The sequence below is a fragment of the Chlorella variabilis genome, assembly GCF_000147415.1.
Source record: "Chlorella variabilis unplaced genomic scaffold CHLNCscaffold_29, whole genome shotgun sequence".
In the NCBI taxonomy this organism is placed as follows: Eukaryota; Viridiplantae; Chlorophyta; class Trebouxiophyceae; order Chlorellales; family Chlorellaceae; genus Chlorella; species Chlorella variabilis.
This window is the reverse complement of record NW_005435059.1, coordinates 357,170-384,176: the sequence shown is the minus strand read 5'-3', so window position 1 is coordinate 384,176 and position 27,007 is coordinate 357,170. Positions and strand designations below refer to the sequence as shown.

General features: G+C 55.0%; 4 protein-coding genes across 4 annotated transcripts in view; 3 read left to right on the top strand and 1 right to left on the bottom strand.

Annotated features, from left to right (window-relative positions):
* Nucleotides 1-849, top strand: part of CHLNCDRAFT_27963 (hypothetical protein) — a gene marked incomplete at both ends in the record, with an annotated part of 2,385 nt that extends 1,536 nt beyond the window's left edge. The window contains 4 exons of the mRNA XM_005843555.1: nucleotides 109-241; nucleotides 373-524; nucleotides 612-694; nucleotides 765-849. Coding sequence (XP_005843617.1) covers nucleotides 109-241; nucleotides 373-524; nucleotides 612-694; nucleotides 765-849 — 453 coding nt within the window. The remainder of the gene's footprint in view (nucleotides 1-108; nucleotides 242-372; nucleotides 525-611; nucleotides 695-764) is intronic.
* A 305-nt stretch (nucleotides 850-1,154) lies between these two features.
* CHLNCDRAFT_13521 (hypothetical protein) lies at nucleotides 1,155-1,646 on the bottom strand (the record flags this gene model as incomplete). Its single annotated transcript, XM_005843506.1, has 1 exon — nucleotides 1,155-1,646. A coding segment is annotated over one exon (492 nt), but the record flags the coding sequence as incomplete, so codon positions are not given.
* Nucleotides 1,647-18,272: 16,626 nt separating this feature from the next.
* CHLNCDRAFT_55097 (hypothetical protein) lies at nucleotides 18,273-22,792 on the top strand (the record flags this gene model as incomplete). The annotated part of the gene is made up of 8 exons (XM_005843554.1): nucleotides 18,273-18,278; nucleotides 20,254-20,684; nucleotides 20,866-20,938; nucleotides 21,386-21,492; nucleotides 21,567-21,670; nucleotides 21,981-22,039; nucleotides 22,494-22,622; nucleotides 22,688-22,792. The coding sequence occupies 8 exons, from the start codon at nucleotides 18,273-18,275 to the stop codon at nucleotides 22,790-22,792; spliced, it is 1,014 nt and encodes a 337-aa protein (XP_005843616.1).
* A 2,576-nt stretch (nucleotides 22,793-25,368) lies between these two features.
* On the top strand, nucleotides 25,369-26,696 carry CHLNCDRAFT_55096 (hypothetical protein; the record flags this gene model as incomplete). Its single annotated transcript, XM_005843553.1, has 6 exons — nucleotides 25,369-25,532; nucleotides 25,634-25,821; nucleotides 25,936-26,090; nucleotides 26,278-26,366; nucleotides 26,472-26,565; nucleotides 26,646-26,696. 6 exons carry the CDS (start codon nucleotides 25,369-25,371, stop codon nucleotides 26,694-26,696), a joined length of 741 nt encoding a protein of 246 aa, XP_005843615.1.
* Between the last annotated feature and the right edge of the window lie 311 nt (nucleotides 26,697-27,007).

Sequence of the window (27,007 nt, the reverse complement as noted above, 5' to 3'; positions counted from 1 at the left end):
GTGTGTGTGGGCGTCCACCAAGCCTGACCACCCCAGGCCCGCCACAGGCGGCCGCCCAATCACCACCCAGCCACCACACCACCACCACAAGACCCCCACCTCGTGCAGGCGTTCACATATGCCATTGAGCGATCGTGCATCAACAAGGCTGAAGTGGTGGCAGCTGACGAGAAGGAGGGAGGCTTGCGTGCGACCCTCAACCTGGGACACACCTTTGGCCATGCCATCGAGACGTGTACAGGTTGGCCCCCACTCCAACAAGTGACTTTTTGGTTTCAGGGGCCTTTAAGTTGCCAATCCCTCCAGAACAAAACTCTCTTAATACAACTCTTGCACAATCATTTATCTTACTCCTGTCCGGCTGTTTTGCAGGGTATGGCGCATGGCTGCACGGCGAGGCGGTGGCAGCCGGCACGATGATGGCAGCAGACATGTCGCTTCGGCTGGGCTGGATTGATGCGGAGCTTGCGCGGCGTATTCACGCCCTCAATGAGAAGGCAAAGCTGCCCGTGACGCCGCCGCCGGTAGGTGGTTCCCAGCCGACGGGCTTAGGAGATTGCAGTTTGGCAGTTGGATGCACATACCACGTACATGGTGATGCATGCATGCAGGGGATGACTGCCCGACAGTTTCAAGACACAATGGCGGTTGACAAGAAGGTGCAGGACGGCAAGCTCCGTCTCATCCTGCTCAGGTGAGTGCGTCCCACGCATCCAATTTGCATTTGTTTGCTGTGATAACACCATGCCCTCTCCAATGTACAGGGGTCCTCTCGGCAACTGTGTCATCACTGGCGATTTCCCGAAGCAAGCGCTTGACGAGACGCTGCAGGCCTTCTGCCAAACGTGACTGGCTGCTTTTGCACCAGAATCACATGTCCTTGCTGCGGGCATTCGCAGCTTGTGTGAGGCAATAACTCGTCAGCCTTGTGTGAGGCAACAACTCGTCAACAGGCATCCCGCCAAAAGGGCGGCCTTCTCATAGATGGGCCAGGCAATCTGACGGGTCTCGCGAAGACGTAGCTTTTAGTCGCCTTTTACCCCGATGGCTACATTTTGCACCTGCACGCAAGGGACGAACGAAATGGCAAACTGATGGGCCTGTTTTACGGCTCGATACCTTCACCTCGCGGGCCCACCACTTGGACGTGCACACACCTCATTTCCCTGTTCGTCCTGTGTTGCAGGATTTTCTACCACTACCGTTGCTGCCTGGTGCTGCTGCTGCTGCTGCTGCTGTCCCTGTTGCTGCGCTGATTGCTGCTGTGGCTGCTGCTGCGCCGCTGTGGAGGTGCCGCCAAGGTGTGCAGAGACCGGGGTCACAAAGTTGCAGACTGCGCACTTGACGGACTGTGCGCCATAGGCATAGGCCAGGGTGACCTGGCAGCCGCCGCAGACGACGTGGCCCAGTTGGTTGGCCTGCGAGGCATCGCTGATATTGCCGCACACGCTGCACTGCACGGCACCCGCCCCACGCGGGTACATCAGCACCACTCGGCACTGCGCATTGCTGCAGCACAACTGCGCCATGTCTGCCGCAGGGGTGGGGGGGGCGACAGCGGTGACAGTCGAACATCGGGCGCAGCGGACGTTCTGCGCGCCGGCGGGGTACAACAGAACGGTCCTGCATCCTGCGCACACTATCTGCGCCGACGGGGCTGCACGGGACGAACAAGGGCGGTCGTCGTCGTCGTCAGAGAGGTGCCCACAAGCGAGGTGGCGTGCTGTTTCTTTCCGCGAGCAAGCACCTGCGGGCAGCAGGTGTGCAATGCACCAGATCGCACCTGCTGCTGGCCGTTGCATCATGCGTGTTTTAAGCTAGCCGATCGCGCAGGGTGGATCCTAGGAAACTTTGCTTGGACAACAGCAAGCGCGGCGGGTCGAGGGAGAACAGGGATGGAACGTTCAAGGATCGCGAGTGCCATAGTTTCGAGAGCCAGCCGAGACGAGCCGCAGGACGTTTTTGTACTTTCGGCCTTGTGTGTGTGTGTTCCCCCCACCCGGCCATAGCCGCAGCCTCCCCGATGGTCTACTCGCACGGCGGCGGCGGCGCCGCCGAGCTGGCCGTGCGCCCGGTGACGCCTCGCACTTGGCAGGGGCTGGTTGCCGCACCTCAAGGAATTGCTCCTTCGCGCCATGGTCGGTGGCTGGCCAGATGCGGTGACATGCGTCGTGCTCCGTCCGTGCCTGCACAGCCGCGGCTGCTTCCTGTACCTTCGCTGCCGCCACGCCTTTTGCCCCCCAATAACCACCCCTCCTTTCTCTCAACTGTTGGGCGCAGCTGTGGCCATCTACAACAACGAACTTTACCACACCAGCCAGGCGGCCCCGTGCTTCGCATCAGCGCTGTCCCAGCCGGCCTCTGAACGGCCTGGCACCCCTGCCCACGGACGGCTCTGCAGAGCGGCAGCAGCATGTGGCCATGCCCATTGGAGCTGCTCCCATGGGTAGAGCTGCCAGCCCTTTTCCGCAGCAGCAGCGTGGGCAAGCCAGTGTGCCCGCCTTGGGGCCATCTAAGGCAGCATGCCACAGCGATTGCAGCAGCATGCGCCTGCAGCAAACGGTTGCCTGGACTTGTCGGTCTGGCACATCGCCCGCCCAACCGGCCACGTCATCGCTGCGCCCCAGCGGCGTCAGCATTCCACAGCTCACAAAGCAGACCCAGCGGCAGCAGCCAAAGGACCTACATGCCCTGCCCCGCCCCACGAGCGCCAATGCTGCAGGCAACAGCTGTCCACCCCAGTCTCCGAGGGTGCTGGGCAGCTTTGCAAGCGCAGTGCGCGCTGGCAGCAGCAGTGACAGGGACAGCGGTGCAGATGGCAGATTGCAGTCGGCCCAGCATGGTACTGCTGGGGGTGAGTTCAGCAGTAGTGCAGGCAACTGGCCTTGCACACCCTGCCTTCAGCCCCTTGCCTACATTACTCGGTTTCTGGGGAGCGCTCCATCATGCAGTGTCAAAATGTTGGGCTTGCAGGTGCTTCCTGCTCATGCCTGGTCCAGGCGAAATGCCCTTATGCTGCAACATAGTGCGCTGCTCTGGTGGCTTGCTTAAGCAACCCGGTTCGAGTACACTGCTGATGGTGGCGCGGGAGGGCGCAACACTCCTGCGCCTGGCCCCACTCGCAGGGGCCACTCCCGTAGTTGTGTCCCCGGTAAAACTCTCTGTCAAATTGTAAAATGGTCCTTTCCCAGCCTTTGATGGCCACCAGGGTCTGGTGAAGTGATTTTGCTCGACCTTTCACAGTGTTCATATTCATTTGCATGGATTTGCTATTCAATTTAAATAAGATGCTGGATCTTTTTAGCAAGCAACATTAAATATGCTGCATTAGGGCTGGAGAAGGAGATAAAAATTCATGATGGTGTGCAGCATTTGCCCCACATTTTCGATTTAACAGTTTTTGGGAGCTAATATTAGTAGTAAAATAGATAATTTAGTTTTAGTTTAGTATTCGGTGTACCTCGTTATGTAAATGTAAACGGGTTGCAGTATTTTTCGTGTGTGCATCTCATTGGGGCAAGTACCCTCGGAGACGGGCATCTGATTAGTGCATTTGTGTTTCTAAGTACCACAGTCAGTTGCTGTCAATTGCGCAATCCTCCACAAAATACCCAGTGTCCAGTCCAATATGCTCTGTACGACACCTGTGTTCTCTCTCACAACATTGCCAAATGCTCTCACCATCTGCCTCCTTACCAAGTTTATCCTCCTTTGCAGAGCAAGCTTCGCATTGAGCAGCGCAAGATGCAATTGGAGAAGGAGCTGGCGGCGGTGCTGGCTCAGGCGCATGAGGCGGGCTTTGAGATCAACTTCAGTGACACATTCGAGATGCCAGTGCAGAGAAAGTCTGCTGAGATGCTGCCTACCTACCTTTCTCCTCTACAGCGCACTTGAAGCGCACCCCTGCACAGCAGTATGTGCGGAAGCTGGCCACAAATTGGATGCACATTAGCCGTACTGCGTACGATGATGAAATGGTGCCATGGATGCGTGGCTGGACACCAACACAGGGCGGCCTCTGGCAGTGCAATTAAGACATGCCTGCGCAGGCAGTGAGCGGGGCCAGCAGGCAGCAATGCATGCGCAGGCGCAATGGTAGCAAGGAGAGCCGATCGGCTCATCGCTTCTGCAACATGCACTGCGCACCTCATTATTTCAGATGAACGCCTGCTTTCTGCATAAGCTGGAGGCTGAGCTGGTGAGCCTGCGACGCCAGCTGAGCATTATCAGGCCTGACAACGATTGGGTGCAAGAGTTGGCCGAGGAAAGGTTTCGATTTTTGTGGGTACTGCACGAGGAAAGTGGTGCAGCCACTTCGGGCGGCGGTCAGGCGACCGGGACTAGTGAGAGCAAACTTGTGCTTGACAACCCGACAACAAAAAGCTGCACGAGGAAAGTGGTGGTGCCAAAGTGCAGTCGGGGTCCAACACTGGGACAGGTGCATCTGCCTGCCGCTTGAGTGAATTGTTTCAGGCTAGCGAGCTGTGACAGAGCGTGTTGAATGTACAAGGCTGTTGTGTGCGGAAATTGAAAGTGATAGATTCCCGCCTCCAACTGCCGATGCAGTGCGACAGGGGTCCGATGGGCCGCCATGCGTGACACCCAGGGTGGCGGGAGGCGGGCAGAGGCGACCAAGAGGCGGCAGCTGATCGATCCAGGCTGACCTGCACCTTTGTTCTTCCTCATTGTCCAACTTGGAGCCAGTGGTGACATCCCGTTCTCCCACTACTTTTGTCAAAGACCCAGAAAAGGCTGCGTTGTTTAAACGGTTGACAATTGACCAACAAATGAAAAGGAAAACACACTGTGGCACCTCAGGACGGTTTTGAATACGAGTCCCATCCATGGTAGTCGGTTTCTTCTACCAGGATCTCGACTCCTGCCTGTTGCAGCCATCCTGTCAATGTCCTGCAATCAAACCTCGAGATGGCCCATGACACTCCCAAAACAGCTTCCTGATACGGCCAAGAACTCCAATATTGCGAAGTGCGGAAATCAGTCCCCATTCAGCTCCTTCAATGTCCATTTCGATAAAAATAATGTCTTGATCTGTAAAGCTGGCATTGAACCACCTTGGGAAATCAATTATTCGGACTCCAAGATTGTACTGAATTATTGATCCATCGTCATGTGTAGCAGGCAGTAAGCCCCCCCCGGATCAAAGACTGCCGGTGCCCGTCCCCAACAGGATAGAACCATCCCTCGCTGGTCCCGACAGCGGCAGGTATGAGCGTGTATCGGGGGCGGATGTCGGTGTTGCATGACATCGCTACCTTCATCCGTTCATGAACCTCAGATGATTCATTCAGTTTCTTTCGTGGCTCAAGCTGCTGTAGTCGTTCGTCGAGTTTCTTCCACATACACTGGCGCATTACATCACGCGGTTCAGAGGGGCATAAATATGATCCGCATAATGTGCCAGGTGGCCACTTGACCCCGATCGAGGTAGCGGCGCTTCCGGTTCTGGTGCTTGGTGGTTGAGATACCGTATGAAATCATCAACATAAGGCTGGATAAGGGCGCTTGCTTCAAAAGCATACACTTCCCAGTACTCCTCAGAAAGATTGCCTCGAATGTCCTGATACAATCTCAGAGTGTTTAGACCCCCGGTTATGTATTTTTCAGTGGCCGTTGTACGCGTGTACTGCCAAAGTGACACCGGCGGCAGCAGCGCCGGCGCGGCGGCCCTCCTGCCCGGCGGCCCACGCCCGCGGAACTACCGATCCTCGGCGGTGGCGGCGGCCCCGGCCCCCTGCGAGGCGGGCGGGGAGGTCGGAGCTGAGACCCCGCGCGCGCATACGCTTTTGAGATTGCGGCCTGGTGCGGTGCGTTATGCGCCCGCCGCTCAGGAGTGCGGCAGCCGATCCCGGTGGGCAACTTTTCATGCGCACACACCTTGTAAACGCGATGGTGCCCTGTCCAGCGATTGAATTTACAAGCCGGCGTGGGGCGGCTAGGTGCGATCGGGATGCATGCGACGGCCCCAATCACCGAAAACATTCCACTAACATCGAGGTTAGCTTTCGGTAGCTGTACTCTAGAAGTACACCAGCCTCTCGAGTGAATGAGCGTCAAATGCCTGTTTTTTTCATTCATCTCACATTTGCTTCCATACTGCTCGGTTCCTGGAATGGCCACTCCCACAGAGGCGTCTCCAAACCTCAACCAACCTTCGGGTGGCGCCACCTGAACATGCGCAGTCTGCAATGCCAGAAAGGTTTGGTCAATTTCATTCCTCTCATAACCATCAGGGTGCACTGCATGCCATCTCTACTGCGAATGCTGATTTGCCTAGAGGCGCTGTGAGCACCACGCTGTCACTATCTGCCGATGTTTCAAACAAGTTGGAGCTCTGGTGATGTCTCTGCTGTAGCACTGTTTTCATCAGAGTACCTGACACTACGCATATAAAACATACGTGCCACAAGGACATGCACGCCAATTTTGCCGTCCTCTGCATTGAACGGCAGCGTAACGCTGACGACCAATGGGGTAACCTGCAGAAACGCATGTACTTACATGCACATTCATCAAACGGATCCGTCAGTGCATAACCACGCTGCATGTGCATTTGTGAATGCTTACATCTACCCACGGCCGTTGCCATCTGCTGTCAGTTGCTGCACATGCCATTTCAAGTTCTCACTGGACGGGCCGCTACTTGCTCCTCTGCTGCTGGTTTCCATTAATATCAGATACCAATATTGCTACCCTGATCTGACGACACTTCAACCACCCAATCGCCCAATTGCAATGCACAATAAGCAGTGCTTGTCGGTATGTTTTCACCAGCGTTGAAACGCAGTGGCCCATCATGCACTCAGTCCAATCAATACTGCACATGCATTATTGATCAATTCGCTGCCACCATTGCTCAATTCACTGCGCTACCCAAGGGCCAATTACGGCAGTTCCTACTCGCCCAGTATGATGGCCAGCAAGGCCAAGCTTCACTGCGGTATGACCACCCCGTAGGGGAAAGCAAACTACTCCCGGGGGCCAGATCCGCTCCGTGCATCATCGCCCAATTCGCACCTAAATCAATGTACACCTTTCTTGGTCTGCGGCACGATGTTGTACCTTTTCCTAGCAAAAGTGGCCCACCGCCAGATTTTAGGTGTGCTGGACATGCTGAGCGCTCGAAGCAAAATGCAATAAAGATGAGCAGTGATATTATAATGAGATGGCAATAGTCAACGATGGCATGTCCAGCTGTTTCATCGCGATACCATTCCTAGGTTGCAACACTAATAATAATAAGTTGAATAATGATAATAAGTTTGCGTTGTTGCTTGACCAGCAAAACAGGGATTGATTGCCTTTTTCGCGTTCATACAGCGTTGGGATACAATCGCTGGCCCGGAAAGGCCGCTTTTTTCTTCATCATGCCACTTTCCGGCTGGAATTGAAGTCCTGGGGCTCAAACCGCTGTTTAGCTGATCAAAGGAGGGTGTGGGGCCTGGGCCGGCTGATTCGGGGCGCGTGTACACCCACTCGTTCAAGCCGGCTGAACCGGTCTACCGAAGGGGTGCGTCTCTCGCGTGAAAAAGGGTGTATTAGGCGTGTATAGACTGTAACTGGTGGCGGAGGGGAGAAATGAGGTGGTCGGGGGAGACCGGTTCAGCCGGCCGGTTCAGCCACTGGTTCAACTGCCCCCCCCCCCCCCCCCCCCCCATGGTTCAGTTTGTTGGGCTGAACGGGCCCCCCCGACCACCTCGCATCGTCCCCGCAGCCCGTAAATTCTCTTTCTGATGACATTTAAGACATGAACCTGGCGGGGGATCGGCGTGGTAGGGCCTGTGCAAAGCGAACCTGCTACCCCCTACCCGCGAACGGGCCCCGTTGAGGGCTGGTTCATTTTCGGCATGTTCATTTCCGATCGAAGTATGAGCAGTTTCAGCTCTATCTTATGCTACTAGAAGGTTTCCAGCCTGCAGCGGGCCCTAACCTGCTACCCCAAATTTCACTGGTTCAGCTCTGGGTGTACACGCGCCCTCGGGCGCCAGGGCCGGCAAAAACTCGGCACGAAATCACGGCACGCCCTGATGACGAACTGATGACATGGCCCTTTTCCCTGCGCCCGACCATGACAGTGATTTGTGTGTACTAGTACACACTTGATGTAATATGGCCCATATCCACTATACAATTTGTACAGCAGTCGGACGACCTCTATGGCGCTGGAGTTAAAAGCATCGCGGCCCCACAACGCGCTCCTTGCTGCTGTGGTTGTCGCTATGCTGCTGCTGATTGCAGGAGCAGCGCTTACCAGCAGTCACGTGGTGGGGCTCAGGAAACTCAGAGTGACCGTCAGCCAGGTCAGCGCTTTGACGGCGGCGGAGGAGTCGGGCGGGGCAAGCCACGGCATCAAGGTGGCAGACTACCTGTTTTTGTCGTACCGTGGCGATGGCCCCAACGATACCACGCTGCTGACCAAGAGTTGTGGGAATGTGCTGGGTGGCTCACCATCCGCTGTATGGCAACGGCAGCACAAGGTCAGCAGGGCCCAATTGTGCCTCCATAGAGTCATTCCTGTGCCAAAAATTGGGCTGCTGCTAATTCCTGCTCTACCACCGCCGCCTTCAGTTAGTCAGTGTCCTTATTTACATGAACGAAGAAGATTTGATGAATGTGCGGTTTCTGGAGCATTACGATGCAGTTGACTGGTTTGTGATGGTCGAGGCCCCGTTCACCTTTACCGGCAACCCTAAGCCGCTTCATTTCGGCAATGCGCTCTGCCGTCGCTTTGCGGCATTTGCCGACAAGGTTGTTCATGTCGTGGCCGACTTCCCCGATGATGTGTGGCGGCGGCTGCTGATTTCAGCATCAATGGCAGCTCAGGCTGCAGCAACGGCAGTTGGGGAGCGACCGCGACTATGCAGCTTGGCTTCAGACCCAAGACAGCAGCTGGTACAGCCAGACGCTGCTGCACTACACGCGTATGCATTGCAAGAAGTGTTGACGGGCCCAGGGGGCACATGGTCTGGGAGATATTTGTTGTGGAAGTGTGGAAGTGGGATGAGAACGTGCCAACACAAAGACTAAGGGGCAGGGTGAAGGCTGTTCAGGAGGTGCAGGGTCCCGGGTCTCCGGCAGGGTGGCGTTATGTATGCAGGAGGGCGGCATCCGTGCGGGAGCTGGTATTGCGCAGTGGCAGGCTGTGAGGGCCACATATGTAAGCTACCAAGAGGAAGGGGGTGCGCCTGCGCACCCCCTACGTTGCTCGCTATGGGCGGCCGTGGCAGCGACACCCACGCAGCAGCCAACTGAGAATGGCACAACATGCGAGGGCACCCCGCAAACAGCGCATTCACATTATGCGGTGCAAAGCGACAGCAAACGACAATGACGCCTGCAGCTGCCAGGTCAGCCAACTGCCGCAACGGACCCTATATGTTGAGAACTCAATAAAATGTGCCCATAAAATCTGGATCCACCCGCCGACGCTGTGAAATCACCTTCTTAACGACGGGAACTGATCGTGGAGCCTACGACGTGAATTAATCATCGTGAATTATCCACTAATACCTTCCTCTTAATGATGATGTATTTTGGCCCCAAAGTATTACCTGCCGTCACGTTGATCTTCAGCGTAATTGTGCTGTTTGCGCTGCGATCTAGGAATGTGACAAACACGTTGAAGTCTTCTTCCGACATTTGCTTCACACAACATGACTTCAACCGCATGTTCACAGCTAAGGTGTCATCGCCAGACTCTCAACTGGCAGTCTATCTTGAAGCAACTAAGCCAACACGGCACTATCCAACGTTTCCCGAGCTTCTAAACACAATGTATCATACTCAAACGAGCATTTATGCAAACTTTACATCCCCAGATCTGCCAGAAATGGCAGTTTACAATGGCGGTACGACTCAGCACACTGTAGAATTCCTGTCTGAGCTGCATCCTGAGCCTATTAAATTCATGTTGGAAGTTGGCAGTTTTATTGGTTCATCAGCCACAAACTTTGGCAAGTTTCTCCGGCAGTCTGGAGCTGGGCTCCTTTTGTGTATCGACACGTGGAACGGCGACATTAACATGATTTTAAATCGGAATTTTGCTTCTCCCATGGCCCGCACTCCTCAAGGAGATTCGCGCCTTTATGCTCGCTTCTTGAACAGGATGGTCGCCGAAGGTCTTGTGGATACTGTTCTTCCACTTCGCCTTTCCTCTATTACAGGAGCGCGACTGGTGAGGACTCTTGAATATAATGTCGATGCCATTTATTTGGATAGTGCACATGAGTATGGTGAAACATTCCTTGAATTGATGATGTACTGGGAAGTTTTAAAGCCAGGCGGCGTTTTGTTCGGCGACGATTATCATGGTTTCCCTGCTGTCAAGCATGACGTCGATCTGTTTGTCACCATGAAAGGTCTCAACCTGCAGTTCCCGCCCAATGAGCGGCAGGCAGGAGAGCTGAGAACATGGTTCTTGCAGAAATCCATATCCGTGCCTGCAACATGAATGTTCACAAAAAAATGTCCTCATCTAGCTGCGGTTTTAAACCAGTTTGTGTAAAGGCACGGCTATAGGATCAGTTGATGCTTACTGTGCGCATGTCAACTGGTGGCTGATATCCTCACTACCGCCAAATTTGTGCTGGCGCTGCGGGCGCTGGCGGGGCTCATGCCGGTGCGCAGCTCCGTTGGGCCACGCCACTGAGCCACTCACGGACGTCTGTGACATTCGGTGGGCAGCCCATGGCCATGCCATCTGGGCTTAAGATGCTTGTCAGCGCTGGCCTTTCAAAATCTGCAGTAGCAGACTGCCCTTCAAGTACGACCGTCAGGCTTGTTAAAGACAACATGTGACTTTGACAATCAAGGCTATTCATGCCTGCACATGCAAAATGGTTTAGGCGTGCCTAGCGTAGCGACGAAGGCAAAGGCCGCATCTCGTCCAGCCCAACTTTGGTACACCCATTTCACGGGCATAGCAGCCGCACTTCTAGTTGACACGCCTCTTTTTCTTGCATCGCGATTTAAGTGCGATTTCTGCTGAGCGTGTTGAAGACATCATGAAATCACCATACATCATCCATGCAAACAAACAAAACACTGTCGCAACAACCTCACTTTAAGCCAGCCTTTCAAGCGTGGAAGACAGATGTGCGGCATGTGCTGCCCGATGTCGACATGCCAGTCGTGGATGTTTGTGCAATACAGCATAATGATAATGATCAGAGCGTTGTTGCATTGCGTTGTTTTGGCCTGCCTTCCGGAGCGTACCGAAGAAGGCAAAATCTTCACATCCAGATCAGGCCGGCTTTGAGCCACCCATTTCATGGCACAGTTAGCATAGTCGGCAGGCAGCGCAGCAGCAGCGGTTTGCGATCAGACAGGCGTCAGGTTCTCGCCACCTCGATTCCAGTGTTTCAGGCGTTTTGCCCAAAATCGGCTTTCTGTCGAACCCTGCTGCGTGCGGCGAGCTCCGCACACAGCTCGCAACATTGAAGCAACCCCCGTGCTCCGTAGTAACCGCCCTTGCAATGCGAACGCAAAGAAAGAAGGAATGCAGGGCATATGAGGTGCAGTCATCCACGAATGGCAATGCTTCTCGAGAGGCCTCTTTTGTTGATTTTAGCATTGGTCCTAGGAACGTCCATTTTGTTCTGTTCAAACAGTGAATTGCCTCATCTTTCAACTAGAAGATGGGCACTGTTTGCGCAATCCAGGTATAATATTAAATGCCTATGTTTCTCATGTTTTGTCGTGTCGAAGGCCTATTTACAATCCATGTGACAATACCTTTAAACGCAGACAGAAGTTGGCGGAACACCGCTGGGCAGTTGTGACCCCCTGCGAGCAAGATGGGCAACAGCTTTTGTGTGTTACCACTGAAGGTGCACAGGTAGCCATTTCTCCCCCTTCAAGTGGTATCTCGTGTGCACCTCTCCTGGCAGCGGGCCTGCTGCTCTCTGCACTAAGTCTTGACTACGATCGTGTCATTGTTCATCAACCTGGCTTCCACCTTCTGCCAATGCACTACCATTCCACAAAAATGGAAGACGTTGTTTTCAACCATCCAGGCAATGGATCAATGACCACGGTGTGGGCAGCCTCACCTCATCGCCATCGGCGTTTTTTCGAGCTTGGGTGTGAGCTGCTCGACGTCAAAATACGGAAAGGTATTGCGAGTTTGGAAGATTTGTTTTATTCGCTGTCTTTTGGTGCCGCTTTCTTTCCGATCAGTGTCACGCCATCTCCTCCTCCGCCCACATTGAATCCCCGCGCGCACTCAGCATCCCATAACCCTCCAGATAACGACTGTAGGCAGTTCTGACAGTCTGGCGATCACAGCTACGCCAGGTCGTGGCAGCGCATTCCGAATTGCGGTGCTGCCGACCCCCCCGGCGGCGGGTAGGAAAGGTAGGCAGGATGGGAAAGATAGGACGGGGCTCCCTGGGCTGGGACAGCTAGGAAGCCTGGGAGGCTGCGGTGGGAAGGCTCAGTTTCGAGTCATGGAGGAGGGGGGGTGATCGCGTCGGTACAACAATGGAAGATTCCATTCACGAATTTGAGGGATTTACTTAAGCTTGCTTTCTTGCATGGAAAAGCGCACGTGGCATGCAAGGAGTCCGGCGTGGACCAACAACTAAGCCGCCTTGCATTGAGGGATTTAATTAAGCTTTCTTGCATGGAAAAGCGCACCTGTCATGCAAGAAAGCTGGCGTGGACCAACAACTAAGCCGTCTTGCATGCCCCGTCTTGCATGCCCCCGTCTAGGTTCCGCCACCCCTACCTGTCTTGCATTCATCCACGCTGGCCAGGGCGCGAGAATTTCGACTAGTCGCAAATCGGCTCCTCTGCTTTCCTATCATTCACAGTTCATACCAAATGACCGTTGGTGCCGGCCGGGGCCCGCGGGAGGGGCCCTGGCGCAGCTGTCGCTGCCTGAGCAGCACTCAGGGCTGTGCGATGGCGTGATCGGGCCCTGAAAATGCATCTGTTCGTCACTACAGAGAGTCTGGAGGCCGCTGCAAGTCGGCAGACCGCACTTGGAAGGGGGGCATCGAGCCATCCCTTCACTCGCCATCCCACTCAAGCTGGAATCTTTGCTGGCTCTTTGCACTCTATCTACGGCATTAAATCGGCAGCAATCGCAGCCTACAACCCCTGGGTAGTTGTTGGTCAGCCTTTGAGGTATTTTATTATTGACTTTCTCCTTTGAGATGGTGCTGGTGACGTCAGTGCGTTTTGGGTGCACTTTTGCTACCAAAGAGCCCGCCTGCAATTAGCGAAATCTGGGTTGTCCACCTCTCCACGATTGACCGTTCCGGGCCTTTCTGAATCAAGGGCGTTAGAAATGCTAAAACAGCTGAAGAGCGCGGGGCGGGAGAGTTGGGAGATCGGGCAGACGGTTTTGCATCTTGCATGCACGCAAGTCGAATTGACGTCATCAGCGGGCATGCAAGAATTAAACACCTCAAATCCCCTGGCTTTCCCGCCGCCGGAGACGATCCCGCACTGCTTTGGGGCCTGCGCCCACCCAGTTATTCACGGCCTCAGGTGCAAGCGCCATGGCGCTTCAGTCAAGTGCCTGGTTGACACCATTGCTGCTGGTGGCCTGGGCGACCGCTTGTTATATCACGACAGTGAGCTGGGCGACCGCACCGCTCGCAACCTGCCAGGCTTTGTCCCCCGACACCAGGGCCATACCACCCCGGACATTATATTCCTCCCTGCTATGGAGCCCAACCGCGCCCACACCATCTCTCTCAGCCAGCTCACCCCTGAGGAGCGTGTGCTCGTCTGCGTGGAGGTCACGCATGCCGCCGACACCCGCCTTTCGGCGGCAGTTGCTGACAAGCTGGAGCAACACAGCTCTTGGATGCATTACCTGGTTCAACAGGGGTGGCAGGTCACCTGCTTCCCTGTCGCCGTGTCCCACTCGGGCCTGGTCACTTCCACAGCGCGCGCTGCTCTCGAGCGGTGCGGCGTTGCGCCCCGCCAGGCGGCGACGGCGGTTCGCCGCCTTGTTCGCAGTGCCCTCGCTTACAACGTGCAGATTCGCACATCACGACGATCACTGTATGCACAGACGCCGCCGGCAGCTCAGAACCCTCCAGATCCAGCCTGACAGCCTCCTGTGGGGAGGGAGTGGCGGCAGGCTTCCTCTGGAAAGTCGCTGCCACCGTTTCTCCCCCTGAGTCACCGTGTTTGGTCACATCTTCTTCTTCTTCTTGACAGGGCCCTTGTCGCCCTTTAACAACAGTTTCAGCCCTGGTAACCCGCCGAGGCTGTAGAGGCGCAGCCGTCTCGACGAGTCTGCAGCCAGCATCCAGAATTTTGCGTGCTTTTCCAAGCCGATTTCGGGGTGCTGCAGCAGGAGGGCGGAAAAGGGGTCCGCAACCTCCCACGACCATTATTCCAAGCATGATTTTATGTCCTGCTGAATTACAGCATCCAGTGGCACGCTGGCAACTGCTCCTCCTCTTAACGCCGCTCATTATCGTGTGCTGGACCAAAGATCTTTCATCGGGATTGGGACGAGTGCAATCAAGGTGGCCTGCTGGCCGTCTTCTGCACGGTGTCAGCCTGGCGCTGTCGCTGAGACACTTGCCCTCCTTGCAGGCGGCAAGTAGGACAGCCCGCACGCATTCACGTCACCACGTTTGTCAATACAGGCTACTCTGCAGAGCGCCTCTACGCTTTGCTGCGCATTGCTACTTTTTTGGGGACAGATGTGGAAGTGCTGATCGCCTCTGATGTTGCTTTGCAAACAGAGCATAAAGGCGGGTGGACTACCTCGGGGGCAAAGGTCAAGGTGTGCCTCTAGTGCTCACAAATGCTCGGAGTGCAAACAATAGCCCCTCCCACGAGCAACCCCAATGCACTTCAGGCCTTACATGACTACTGCACGAACCTGACAGCTCACGGTGCTGGCGATGACATTGTCATGGTGACGGACGCATTTGATGTCATCATACGTGGACCGCCACAAGCAATCTTGGATAGATACAATGAGACTGTAGGGGGGAAACGGTCAGCAGCACACTTCAGTGATATGTGTCGATGCAAAACGTCTACTCAAGGAATGCATTGTCATGCTGTGTGGCATGCTACCCGCAGAATGGTATTGGTGTCTGCTGAGGTCAATTGCTTTCCTTCATACCTGCGCGCATGTCAGAATGAAAGTGTTTGGTACACTAAGAACCGACCTACAAATACCTCGTATAAGTTCTTGAATTCCGGAGGATATATTGGTCCTGCCAACTTGCTGCTGCTCATCCTCAATTCGGCTATCAACTTCAGTAATCCCCATAGCTATCAACAAGAGGACCAGGGTGTTTGGCAGGTACTTACCAGGTTTGTTGAGCAACACATGTGCGGTCATGTCTTAACCGATTATCCTTTCTCCCTCATACATTGTTGCAGGAAATTCTTGTTGACAGCCCATACAAAGATCAGATCATGCTTGATCATCACAGCACAATTTTCCAGAGTATGTTTTATGCAGAGCATCACATGGCATGCCGACCCGGCGAGGGGTGGTTTTCTAGGCAAGTTGAAAGGTTTAACAGTTGTGTAGGGCCTTTAGGCTGGCATCTCATTTTTGAAAGCTCTGCAGCGATCCAGCCGTTGCTGCACCATTCTTTCTTTGCTTCATTGCTGGTGCAGAGAAACGCAGACCTACGCCTATGTTCTGCACCAGAATGGGCCGGTCAAGGAGTTTTTTGCCGGCGCCCTTGTTCCTTCATTTGAAAATGCACTTAACATATCGGAGACACCACCAAAATGCCCTGAGCCACTAGATGGACACTGGTGCCGCCACGAAAATAAAACACTTTCCGGATGGCGCACGAAGTGTTGAAGTCATTTACTTTACTCTTTGCCACTTTTGAAATCCAATTCACCAGCAACATGCATGCGCTGCGGTGCAATGAGACCACATTATACTGGATAGACACGCGCACTGCCGAGCAAAATTATCGGCAAGTAGTCCCCTGAGTACAGGTGGTGTTGAAAACCACCGGAGAGGGAGGCAGGGAGGGAGGGAAAAGGGAGAGTGGCCCACCAGCTAGGGTAAGTCACGTGCTGTCGGCTGTCTGACTGCGTCCCACTGACCCAAATGCTGCTACAAGCACAGCCGACAGGCTGCTAGGGGTACAGCCCGGTGACTGTCAAAGACACTATACTGCATGCAGTGCAACAAATAGGCAAACCGCCGGCCAAAAAGTCAGTCCCATGCAGCCCCCCGGTTTGCGGCACATAGTATTCAAATATCCGGCACACAGTTCTGCAAACCGCAACAAGTATGGTTCAAAACCTATCACATTGGGGTGACCACCATGGGGGCGAACCCAGCGTACTATGCTTCCACACTTGTTTAACAGCTTTTCATGGTTGCAAGAGCATGTTTACAGGAGCAGAAATTTTAAAAATAGGGGACAGACAGAAACCATCAGAGTTTGAGCAGTGAACGAAAATGCCCGAAATGAAGACTAACAAGTTGATTGCCAAAGTGAATGGTCAGGCTGTTGGGTTACATAGCTTTGAATAAGGGAACGCAGTTCTAGCAACGATGCATTTGCAAACTGATAGCTGGTCACCCAATTGTTATTGATTAGCTGTAACCAGGTGTAGTTGAACGGCAGGTAACGGTAAACACAGTGTTCAAGATTGGGAAAGTCACCAGATGTAATCACCCGTTGATGTATGTGCCCTGGTTCCCAAAATACACCTCTCTTGTGCATGCCCATTGCGCCAATGTTGTTGCAGCGTGCCACGGCAGGCATGGTTTCAATCCAGCCTTGGGCGACAACCAAGTCCACAAGGTTTGCATCCTGCCCGGTCCAATTTGCACCCAGTGCATCCCAAGTGCGCCGCCATGTGGCCCAGCCCCAGCCGTGTGCCCAGCTGTTTGTGAAGTACTTGTCTAGCAAACCCAACTCGCGTGCTGCAACTAGGTCATGTCCCTCGGTAGCACTTTGGTCGTATGGGGAAACTGTTGACCAGCAGGACGCCGTGGATATCTCGGGGTGCGCAAAAATCAAGCCGCTGGTGACATGCCACTCAAACCATTGTAGGGCATCGCGTTCCATCACGATGTCGTCCTCAAGGATCACCACAAAGTCACTGAGGGCCAATGCGTAGTCCACCGCACGTTTCTTGTTTGCCCAGACTCCCAGATTGGCATCCGAAATATTGATGACCACATTGCCGAAGCCATGCCCATTGTGCGCCATCCACTGCAGTTCTTGGGAGTAGGTGATAATGCTCTCCCAGCCCTTGTGGTCAAACAGCAAGCCATCATGTTGGCGGCTAAACTCGGCCTCATCCTGGGGTGCTCCATCAATTGCAATGGTCACCAAGTAATCCTTTGAGCCCCACGCACGCCGGAGGGCAGCAATGACTTGCCGGAAATATTCAAACCGATCGAAAGCGACAACCGCGACAACCTTGTTGAACCGAAAGCCCGCTGGTATGGCTGCGAATTTTGTCGAGGCTGTTGGTTTAATAGCTGTGCTTCCCAATGAAGAATCACACCGATCCGTCGACAGCTCCTTCCTTGCCAGAAGAGCCAGACCAGCGAAGGCAAAGAGCGCCAAACTTCCCATAAGTAAATGCAGGTGTTTGCGCGGCCGTCCCATAGGTTTATGCCCCCCCCCCCCCCCGCGCACGTGGAGGCTATCTCTTCCCGGCCTATCGAAGGCAGCGGACGGTCGCTGCGGGCGGCACGGGGCGGGATTTTAAGCTAGAGTGGGTTAAAGCAGAGTCATAAAAGGGCCCCATTGCGTGTGCAGCTGGCAGCAGCCCCTGCCTGCTGCGGATTGCCTGCAGAGGGTCGAAGAATATCGTCGGGGCAGGTTTGTGTAGGGCGCACAGGTCGGACTTGGTAGTTGGGGCACGTGGTTTGTGCTGCAAACTCGAGCTGGGATCGGGAAATGGGTGCGTCAGGAGAACGCCAGGCAACGAGGGCCCGCGCGGGACACTGCGGCTCGGCACGGCAATGAGTGTTCTGCGAGTATTGCGCGCGCGTAGATTTGCTTGAGAGCAGCAGCAGGCCCCGCGCCACCTGGCTCGCGGAAAATGCGGCATAGCGGGAGTCCCGCCCTCTGGCAATGCAAGCACGCACATGTTTATTGGCAGAATATCAGACTATGGCAGGGCGGCGCCGCTTTGCAACGGTTACATTGGCGTGGTCAGCAGCCCGAAATGTGCAGCTGCTGGGGTGGGGAGTACTAGAAGTGTCTTCCGACCAGATCGATTGTAACGGCAACGCCTGCCTGAATTGCTGCGCGGCGACGCCCGCTGGGGGCGCCACGATGCAGGTGAGGCGTGGGCGGCGCGCCTTGCCCCTCGTTGCCCGAGGTGTAGGCAAGGCATGCATCCCACCAGAACTTGGATGGGCAGGTAATTAATGTTTTTATCAAAATATTACTCGTTTCAGGTCCATCTGAACGCGCCATTCCAGTTATCCTATTGCCAATTGGGCGGCACCTGCGCAGCGTGCGGGCCTGGTGCTCCTCCTGATTCTTAGGCACAATTAGCCAAGCATTTTGAGCCACTCCCCGGGCAATGGTTAACCACTGGGGGGAGCCCATGCAGGGGCCCAGCGCAGCCCAAAACGCTCCCCGCTCTCTGAATTTCGGCCTTCCTGCCCATTTCTCCGTCGTGTGGTGCAATGCCCCTCGGGGAGAGCCAGGCGAAGCAGTTCCCGCAGAGTCGGTGATCAGGGCTGGGCTTGGGGGCGAGGAGAGGCTCGATCAGCGGGCGTATCCCAGCCTCTATGACGTCTGAGTCGCTCTGAAGCAGCGGGAACGGGGGCTGGGAGTCGGCTGGCACTCCGCCCATGCGATGGTGCCGGAGTGAGAGAGGCGGCCCGCTGACCGCCTGAGACGGCTCCACTAATTACCCAGCAATTATTGCAAGCGGGAAACAGCTCTCTCAGGGGGTGTTTGGAGGAAAGAGGCTATTGGGCAATTGGGTAATTGGAATGACGCGTTCAGATGGACCTGCAACGAGTAATCCAAGCAGTGTTTCTCGGTATTTTCCACCACCGGATAAATACCAGATGCTTGGGGATCATGCACTTAAAATACTGTGTATGCACCATTGATCAATTCGCTGCGCTGCCCAATAGCCAATTATAATAAAGTTCCTACTCGCCCAGCATGTTGGTCGGTAAAAATAAGGCCAGCCTCAAAGCAGTGTCAATGTGATTTCCGCAGGGAAAGACAAACTACTCCCCGTGGCCAGATCCGCTCCGTGCGTGATGGGAATAGTGCGAAGAAGCGAGTCCACGCGAGTCACTTGGCTCCAGTGTTTCTGAAAGCTGGCGAAATCGCCAAATGCTGGCGAAATCGGGCCAAAAAACGGCTCTGGCTGGCGATTGGCCGAAGGCCATCGCCAGCCAGGGCTGGCTAAATGAGGGCAGGCGGCGGGGCGACATCGCCAGCGCGTCGCCAGCCCCCATGACTGACATCGCCAATATTTTGAGGAGAAATGGCCAATTTTCCTCAGGAACTTCACTCCATAGTGTTAAACAAGCGCCAGCTTGCTGGGGGCTTCGCCCCCAGTCCCCCAAAAGGGAGGCAAGTGCCGACAAAGCAACAGCGGCGCCGCATGTGGCCGCTGCGCTGTGCCAGGCGCAAGGGTGGCTCCCCCGCATTTCGCCAATCCTCAATGTGCCATCGCCAGCTGATTGGCGAAATTTGGACGCGACAGCAGTCCTCATCGCCCGCCCATCGCCAAAGCTGCCACGAGGGCCAGAAACACTGCTTGGCTCGAAGCCAGGCTCCTGCCTAATAGACAATACTTTGTGACGACATATATTTGTTGCGAGCAGGAAGTCTTGATTCGCGGCCCTCCACCTGCCCCACTCGTCGAGCCCTCGCTCCCTCCTGCGCTTGCTTTCCCAAGAGTAGAACTGCATCCTAGGGCACGCAGGCCCTCGCGCGCGACAGCACGATTACTGTTGTTGTCCCACTTGCGGAATCCCGCTTGCAGCAGCAGGGTGAGGCAGTGGGAGGAGTGAGGCAGTGGGAGGAGTGCGGTGGGAGGGTAGCGCGTCAAGACCGCCCGAGGGAACCCCTCCGCCTCGCCCATAATGAAAGTAGCCAGCCCAGACGCACATACCGGAAGGAAGGGCGGACACGGGGTTTCTGCGACTTCTGTCAGAATCCTGCCAGCAATCTGTTCTGTTGTAATTCTTCACTTTTGGATTTCACATCATAGCAAGGTTGGTGGTGCAGTTGAATGTTACAAACTTATCTGCGACAAACTTATCAACCTTTGCTCCTGCAGCGTTATGGTCGAGACCTCCAGAATAACCTCATGGCAGAGCAGCAACACGTGCTTAACAATGCGTTACATAGTATTCAGGCAACCATCACTGAAAAGGCCGGCATCAACGATTTCAACCAAATTATGGATGCTAAGGCTAAGGAATTAAGGCATGAAGTTGTCAAGCGAGACAAGGAGATAGAGGCAAGGGATAAACGGATAGAAGTGCAGCAGAGAGAGTTCAAGGAACTGTCTGAGAAGTTCAGCAATATCACCAGCGACTTGTTGCATGAGCGAGACAACATACAAAAGCTTCGGAAGGAAATGGCTGAGCTGACGCAGCAAGTGGATGACGATGTTTTAGGAGACAAAGAGGTCTTCAGGCGTGCATTGACTCCGGAGCTTCTGGGGCAAGCTACTACTCGGCTGACCGAGGCACGCGGCATTGTGATGTGCTCAGGCGGCAGCACCTACACCATCAATTCATATGCAGTGGCATACACTATACGGCATTACCACAAGAGCTCACTTCCAATCACACTTATGTGAGAATAGCACATTGATTTGCTGTTCTTGTACGGGTTTTTATTGCAAGCTAATTTGTGCTACGGTTAAATGCTCATCTCGCTGCAGGTACTTTAAGAACGAGGAGAAGTCGGAGAAGAACACAGCCCACATCAATGAGTTGACAATTCAGTTCATGAAGGTGCAGCTTACATCTTACTGCTAATGCTGGCATTGTGTCCTACTTGTTCGAGGGCGAAGCCCCGGTGGCATCAGCGGGGCCGCCTGCGTGCCCAGCGAGCTCGCTTCGCCTCCACTCGGCCACCTTGTCATTGCTCAGCCATTGAAATATCGACGCCCTGGCCCCGGCCTGGCCGTGCCTGACTTGGCGTTCTACCATTGACTCTCGCGGCACATCAACCAATCACATCTCCAGTAGCGCTTTTCAGGCCTGATCACGGTCCCTGGAGGCCATGATCAGGCCGCATGCCATCTCCGTCAGCTGCCGACAGCTGCTGTTTCTGCCTCCTGGCGGGGCCTGCCACCAGAACTGTAGCTTCCGTCACATTTTTCCGCTCCCACTTGCGCATTATTGTGCATGTTTGGATTGTGTCAGCCTGTTCACCAATCTTTCATCCTTTCTGTGCAGGAACATATCCCAAATCTCAGTGTTATGGACCTGTCGGCGTTTGCAGTGCCACCATACCACAGATGGCTCTGGCACCCCGAACGAAAGCTCACTAGAGTCACTGCAGGGTAAGCCCTGGCTGATGAGTAACAGCATGCCATTTTAATTATTAACAATCCTTGTCCTGACCTCTTCACTGCAGATTTAAACTGAAGGTGCTGGCATTGTATGCTGCCCCTTACAAGGAGGTCTTGCTCCTTGATGCGGAGACGCTTCCTACCGTGACACCTGAGGCTCTCTTTGACAGTGACGAGTATCAAACGTTTGGCAACATGTTTTGGCCGGATGCTTGGTGCCACGAATGGCAGCTTTTTCACAAGTTTGGAATACGGAGCCGGTGGTGGGGCCTGAAGCCAGAGGATCGACGACCGCAGCAAGCTGAGACTGGACAGCTGCTGATCAACAAGTAAGGCGGAGTAGCACTGCATTTTGTAAGCAGTATACAGCAAAGCACGATTGTCATTGCAAGTTTGCAGGGAGCGCCATGCTGACATCATGGAGTGGGTGCTGTGGCTCAACACTCATGATTCATTCACTTATCGTTACACGCACGGAGACAAGGACACCTTTGGTGCAGCTTTTTACGTAACAGACAAGGCAGAGCAGTACTACCAGGTGAGTTGGGGCGTCTCTGCTAAAACAGGGTTCTCTGCTCAAGCAAGACATGTTGACCTTTCGAAACAAAGAAGTGGAGTCTAATCCATCATGCCATTTCTTCTGGAACAGGTTTCGCAACAAGTGTCCTTCTTGATGCACGACAGCCACCCCGAGGTGACCGTCTTTCTCTTTCATTTCTGCTATTTATGCAGGCGTCCGTGTTTTTTGGTGCTCATGCTCAATCTGCATCCCTATATGCCTGCTGCAGCCACACAAATTTTGGAATGTTGGGCGTGCGCAACACCACCCTAACGGCAGCATAGCATTCTTGCACCGGCTTGGTGAACATCGGTTCCAACGGGACCGCGACGACTTGATGGCATTTAGTCACCTGCTTTACCAGCCCTCCTGCGACTGGTGTCAAAAGTATAAAGACAACCACACGGAAACCAACTGGCCTTTCCCTGACGAGTCAGCCAAGGTTATTGACTCTGACAGGTGCCACTACAACTTCTCCGACTTCCAAGCAGACAAGCAGCGGTGTCAAGTGGCCTACGACTTTGCCAAGAGCGGAGAAAAAGATACCCCTCCTGTCTGGAAGGTGTGCTGCTATGTGTTTGCAGTTCTTCCTGCGCTGAACTATAACTCACAGTTCCATTCCTGCAGGTGCCTGAGGGCTCGCTGATTCAGAAGGTGCAGCACTATGCATATGAGGCATTCCTTGAAGCACGCGTTCAAATCAACAAGAACGCTGAGCTGTTTGCTAAATGATGCATAATTTCGCTAACAATTGTTGGCTGCATATAAATGAATCGCACGCGAAGGCAGCCAAGGTAGGGGCAGGGGGGGGGGGGGCAGGTGCATTTGTGGACAGCCCGGCGGCAAAAGCTGGGCGGCGATTGCTCGCAACCCACCATGCCCACCCACGCCATCTTTGAGCTGCAACAGCCGGAACATCTCCACCGAATCTTCTGAGAGGTAGACAGCGTTGATCACAGGGCTGGTGGACACGCAGCCAATCTGGAAGGGGTGCGCTGTGACGTTCTTCTCGCCGTGCAAAGTGCACTCAAAAATGGGCACCACGAGGGAGCCCGCCACGCTGCCAAGGCCGTCATACACTGCCGGCATGATTCCAGTCTTCCTGAAACAGCAAAGAGTGCCGTCATGCCGGCCAGCTGTGGGCCAGCAGCACAGTGGCTCCGTGCTGTCCAGCCGCGCCTGAACCTGCTGGATTTCTGCCGTTTGCTGCCCCGCCTGCAGCGCCGCCCGCTGCGGTGTGGTGGCCAGCATCATCTGCTCGTCCGCCTCTCTCCTATCGTCCCAAGCATCGTGCCTGCGCTGCTGCCGCTCGCTCCACCAGCCGCTGCTGCTCGAGGTGTTTGGCCCCGCCGCCGGGGGGTCGGCGTCAGCGGGTAGGAAAGGTAGGTAGGATGGGAAAGCTGGGACGGGGCCCTGGGGGCTGGCGGCGGCGGCAGTTGGGAAAGGTAGGTAGGATGGGAAAGCTGTCGGATGGGCCCCCTGGGGCTGGCGTCGGCATGGCCCTGTCGGCATGCTGTCCTACCCTCCCCCAGCTGGGACAGAACCGCCCCTCTTGCCCATGGCTCAACGAGAGGGGAAAATGGTGGAGGTTTGTGGGAGATGAAGCCTGAAATGTGATTAGGCCCCGATTAGGTTGATTTCACTAGCTGTACTCCCCAAAGTACACCAGCCTCTCGAGTGAATGAGCTTCAAATACCTGATTTTTTCATTCATCTCACATTTATTTCCATGCTGCTCGGTTCCTGGAATGGGCACTCCCACAGAGGCGTCTCCAAACCCCAACTAACCTTCGGGTGGCGCCACCTGAACATGCGCCGTGCACAACAGGCTGCAATGCCAGAAAGGTTTGGTCAATTTTATCCCGCTCATAACAAACAGGCTGCACTGCATACCATCTCTACTGTGAATGATGCTTTGCCTAGAGGCGCTGTGAGCACCACGCTGTCACTATCTGCCGATGTTTCAAACAAGTTGGAGCTCTGGTGATGTCTCTGCTGTAGCACTGTTTTCACCAGAGTTCTTGACACTACACGCGTAAAACATACGAGCCACAAGGACATACACGCCAGTTTTGCCGCCCTCTGCATTAAAAGGCAGCGCAACGCTGACGACCAATGGTATAACCCGCAGAAACGTATGTACTTACAAACAAATTCGTCAATGGATCCGTCTGTGCATAGCCATGCTGCCTGTGCATTTGTGAATGCTTACATCTACCCACGGCCGTTGCCATCTGCTGCACATGCCATTTCAGGTTCTCATTGGACGGGCCGCTACTTGCTCCTCAGCTGCTGGTTTCCATGAATATCAGATACCAATATTGCTACCCTCACCTGACGACACTTCAACCACCCAATCGCCCAATTGCAATGCACAATAAGCAGTGTTTGTCGGTATGTTTTCACCAGCGTTGAAACGCAGTGGCCCATCCTGCACTCACATACTGTATAACATATGCACCATTGCTCAATTCACTGAGCTAAGAGCCAATTACGGCAGTTCCTACTCCCGGTATGATGGCCAGCAAGGCCAAGCCTCACTGGTATGACCATCCCGTAGGGGAAAGCAAACTACTCCCGGGAGACAGATCCGCTCCGTGCATCATGACCCACCACGGGGGATGCATGACCCCCGCCAGGACACCACAGGAGGGGAGGGAGGCTACTGCGTCGGGGGGTCAACCTGGCACCTTTTATGGAAATTTAGGGGCCGCTGACACGAGCTCTTACTCGTGTTGGAAAGAGCTCGTGACACGAGTTCGTTGCGCCGGCCACCGCCCCCAAACGCCTCTGTTTCATTGCAACTGAGGCTGAGACGGGCTGAAATGGTGTGGAATGGGAGCGGAGGAGTCGTAGTGGGCCGGGCCAACGACATCCCCGACATGGGCCCCGCGTTGCCGCCCTCTGCGGGGCCTCCGGAGCTTGAGTTCAATGCAATTCAGCATTCCACAATTGCCTACGCCTGTCGGATGCGTTCTCCAGCCTTGGGGAGGCGCGCTGAGAGGTCGTATATCGAAAGTAGGAAAGCCGGCATACGAGCTCGTGCTCGTGGTGACCTGCCTCGTGGGGACGAGCTCTATATAATTAAAAGGTGCCAGGTTGACCCCCCGACGCAGTACCTGGCGCGGGACAGTCGCGGTACGCATTGCCACTTTGCGCTTGTTGGCCCGGCGCGCTTTGGCGGTTACTCTCCTTCAGCGCACAAATTGTTTACAAGCAGCTGCTCGCTCGCCCGCACCTGCTCTGCTGTGCCGCGCTCCTTCGCTCAGCGCCAGACTTTGCCCTTCACTTCCCTGCAAAGCTCTCACCATGGCGGGCGCCGGGCCCAGCAGCGCGCCCTACGACCAGGAGCTCCAACTGGAGCGGCTATTCCACGGCCTCTCTCAGGGGTTTCAGAGACTGGACAAGCTGCCCGAGAGCAAGCAACATACGCTGCTCAAAGAGCTGACGGCGGACATGCAAGAGGCCAAGACGTGAGGCGGCGCCGGGGTGTGTGCGCAAGGTGGCCGGTGGCAGTGCCGCCAACTAAACGCACGCCCGGTCCTCCAGCTCTCCTGGACCTACTTCCCTGCAGGTTGATACGCGAGTTTGAGCGCGAGGCGCGCACCGACGGCATGCCCGCCAACGAGCTCAACTTCCGCAAGAAGCAGTATGTGCAGGAGCTCAACGGCTTCATCGGCCTGAAGAAGGCCTACAGCGGCGCTGCGGCGCAGCGTTCAGAGCTGCTGGAGGGCGCCAAGAGCGAGACAGAGAAGCTGTCGAGTGCGTTGTAATAGATGTTGTGTTTGTGGTGGTACACAAATCTGTCGGCGTGAGTCGCGTTCTGCCGTCTCAGCCCTGGGTGCATGCACGCATGCCGCCCCCTGCGCCCTGCAGCCATGAACACCACGGAGCTCATGCAGCTGGGGCGCCAGCAGATGAAGGAGACGGACGTCTCGCTGCTGCGGTCGGAGAAAATCGTGAATGACACCATGGCCATTGGCATCCAGACAGCAGAGACACTGCAGGGACAGACTCGGCAGCTGGAGAAGGTAGGCTGCGGCACCGGCTGGGGCTGTTGAGATGTGTGGGTGGAGTGGGTGACATAGGTGGGGTAGGCTGGCACCGCCGCATGCCAAGGCTAGAATGATGTCTGCAGTGTCCTGCCAGTGGAAACGTTTTTGCTGCTGCCCTTCGTACGTCTCGAGGTGCGATGAGCTGACACCGCCCTGGCTGCAGGTCATAGACGATCTGGACGAGATCCACTTCACCATGAAGAAGGCACGGCAGGTCATCCGGGACATGACGCGCAGCCTGATGACTGACAAGTGAGCTGGGCACCTAAGAGGAGTGCATTTTCGTGTTCAGCTTGCGGCATGACCACGCTCTCAAATCAGCCATGCAGCATATCAAGTGCCATCTGCGTTCTGCAGGCTCATCATGGCTCTGATCCTGCTGGTGGTGTTGGGCATCGTGGCGATCATCGTGCTCAACATCCTCAAGGCACAAGGAGTATCGCTGCCCGGGGTGAGGCTGGTTGATAGTGCCAGCACATGTATAGATCCTCCATGTGAGCCTGCATGCTGCTCACCTGTGCCTCTTTGCAGAGCCGGCGGCGGCAGCTGCTTTGGGAGCCGGAGGGTGACCGCCTCTTGTGACAGCCGCATTCCACACTGCTTTGCAATTTGTACTCACTCATTCTGTTTAACTCTCATTCTGCTTGACGCCATTCCCTTGCTTGACGCTCCCTGCTATTTGACTAGGCCCTTGTGGCCCACCCAACGCTGTAAATTTCTTTGTCATGCCCATCCCAACGCCATGCGTAAAGTCCTTCCCGACAACCAACCTCCTCCCTGCTAGCGAGCCCCCCGGCACTTCATGCAACGACCTGGATGCTGAAGAGATATTCCCATCCTAGACCAATTTTGAGCCGGATGAGAGGTTTACAAGACTACAGAATCCACAAGTG